The sequence below is a fragment of the Phaseolus vulgaris genome, chromosome 9 (genome assembly GCF_000499845.2).
Source record: "Phaseolus vulgaris cultivar G19833 chromosome 9, P. vulgaris v2.0, whole genome shotgun sequence".
Classification (NCBI taxonomy): domain Eukaryota; kingdom Viridiplantae; phylum Streptophyta; class Magnoliopsida; order Fabales; family Fabaceae; genus Phaseolus; species Phaseolus vulgaris.
In genome coordinates this window covers 9,769,792-9,771,696 of record NC_023751.2, presented here as the reverse complement: position 1 = coordinate 9,771,696, position 1,905 = coordinate 9,769,792, and the positions used below count along the sequence as shown (strand labels likewise).

The following is a 1,905-nucleotide window of genomic DNA, read 5'->3' as shown; positions in this document are numbered from 1 at the left end:
TACTTGTTTCTAATTAATATATTTTTTCTTTTATTGTCTCCACCTACCTGCACTATATAATATTCTAAAGTTAGTAATTGATAATATGAGATAATTATAAAAATTAATATATCATGATCGAATAAAGTCACGTTATCTATTTATTTTCTTATAACAATTCTTATATCTATTTATTTTCTTATAACAATTCTTATATCTATTTATTTTCTTTTATTTATTTTCTTTTATTTATTATCTTTAATCTTATTTTATTTTATGTTGTTTTTTTATCTATCTAAAAAGGTGTTATATCTAACAAAATACTATGGTTACTTAGATTAGGTATTTATTTCATATACATGGAGTGATGTAAATACACAAAAGAGAACACAAAATCTTCATTTTTCTTACTCTTGTGTGTATTTATTTTAATTTTTTCAAGATATATGAACGAAAATCAATAATGTTAATATTGGAGAAGGAAAATTAAGGAAAGTTTGTTATAGGAATATTGATCATTATCCTCGTGTATTTAGATGGGATAGAAGGAGTTATAAAAAGATGTTTATAAATACTTATTTCTAATTAATATTTTTTCTTTTATTGACTTCACTTTCCTACAGGATATAATATTTTATAGTTAGTAATTGATAATATGAGATAATTATAAAAATTAATATCTAACATTGATTCTGGTGATTTCAGTGTTGCTCTATACGTAAAACATGATCAAATAAAGTCACTTACTATCCCGGGAAAGCAAACTCTATCTTGATGAGAAAATAGAGCATAACTATCTCCAAGACTCAAAGCAGCAGAAATTCCACCTAATGTAAATATCTCATAACAGTAATATGTTAGTTTAAAAGCTTATCGATAAGTTTAGTGGTAACTTTTTGTTTTCATGAACTATTAACATATGTGCTCACAAATACATGCTTTTCAGCCTTTCAAACCTAAGAGTCATGCCTCCCTTATAAAAATTTTTTTTATCAGCAATAAAAAATAAATAAATGGGAACCACTTCAGGGGTGGTCCAACCCTTATACATAAAGAGCTAGCGCCTTACAACCTCCAACCAAGGAACACCTTCCAACTTAAATAAGGAACAACAAAATCAACTCAAGAAAGCATTAAACAACCAGCCTCATACAATCCACTGGGTTCAAAACCCATTTGGGGTACGTAAAGGAATTACAACAGGACTTTGCAAAAATTCAAGACCAAACATTTACCTGTACCAGTGCAAATACCTCGAGCGCATCTACCACGCCCCTGTCGAAGGTCACCGAGTTCCTATGTCTCCAAATTCCACTCACAACACCAACCCAAATCGCCCCCCAAACGTCATTAACCACATCAGAAGCCGAACACAACCTGAATTGTTGGAAGTTTACCAAAGGGTCCTTGTGAATAACAAACGACACTCCAAGCCACTCAAAACAAAGACACCACACCCGCCAGATAAACTCGCAGACGGAAAACAGATGACTGGTCGACTCTTCCACCTTCCCACACAAACCACACACCAGATTCTCTACCACCACCCTTCGCCTTTCCAAATTTACCCTAGTAGCAATCTTATTCTCCATCACCCTCCAAGCAGTGACCAAAACGGAAGGCAAAGCTTTGCACATCCACAACTTACTGTAAACTGGAGAAACCTCCCCAACCCAACTCTATCCTTCCTAACCTGAAAATAGGCTGAGTTAACCGTAAAAGTATGAAAGCCCTCTGCCTTCCAAATCCTGCAATCTGCCTTCCCCAATTCCAACTTCGCCCCTTGTAGTAACTGAAAGAACTGCTCCAGCAGAGGTTTCTCCCATTCAATAAAGGGTCTACGCCATTCAAAGTGCCACACCCAAACTCCATCAATCCAATTCCCTAGTTCAGCCACCTTTGCACCTTTTGTCACACTAAGAGAGA

At 34.3% G+C, this 1,905-nt stretch overlaps 1 protein-coding gene across 1 annotated transcript; it reads right to left on the bottom strand.

Annotated features, from left to right (window-relative positions):
• Positions 1–1,036: 1,036 nt before the first annotated feature.
• LOC137822200 (uncharacterized) lies at positions 1,037–1,571 on the bottom strand. Its single transcript, XM_068627100.1, has 2 exons — positions 1,215–1,571; positions 1,037–1,075 (listed from the first exon to the last, which is right to left on the bottom strand). The coding sequence occupies exons 1-2, from the start codon at positions 1,569–1,571 to the stop codon at positions 1,037–1,039; spliced, it is 396 nt and encodes a 131-aa protein (XP_068483201.1).
• Between the last annotated feature and the right edge of the window lie 334 nt (positions 1,572–1,905).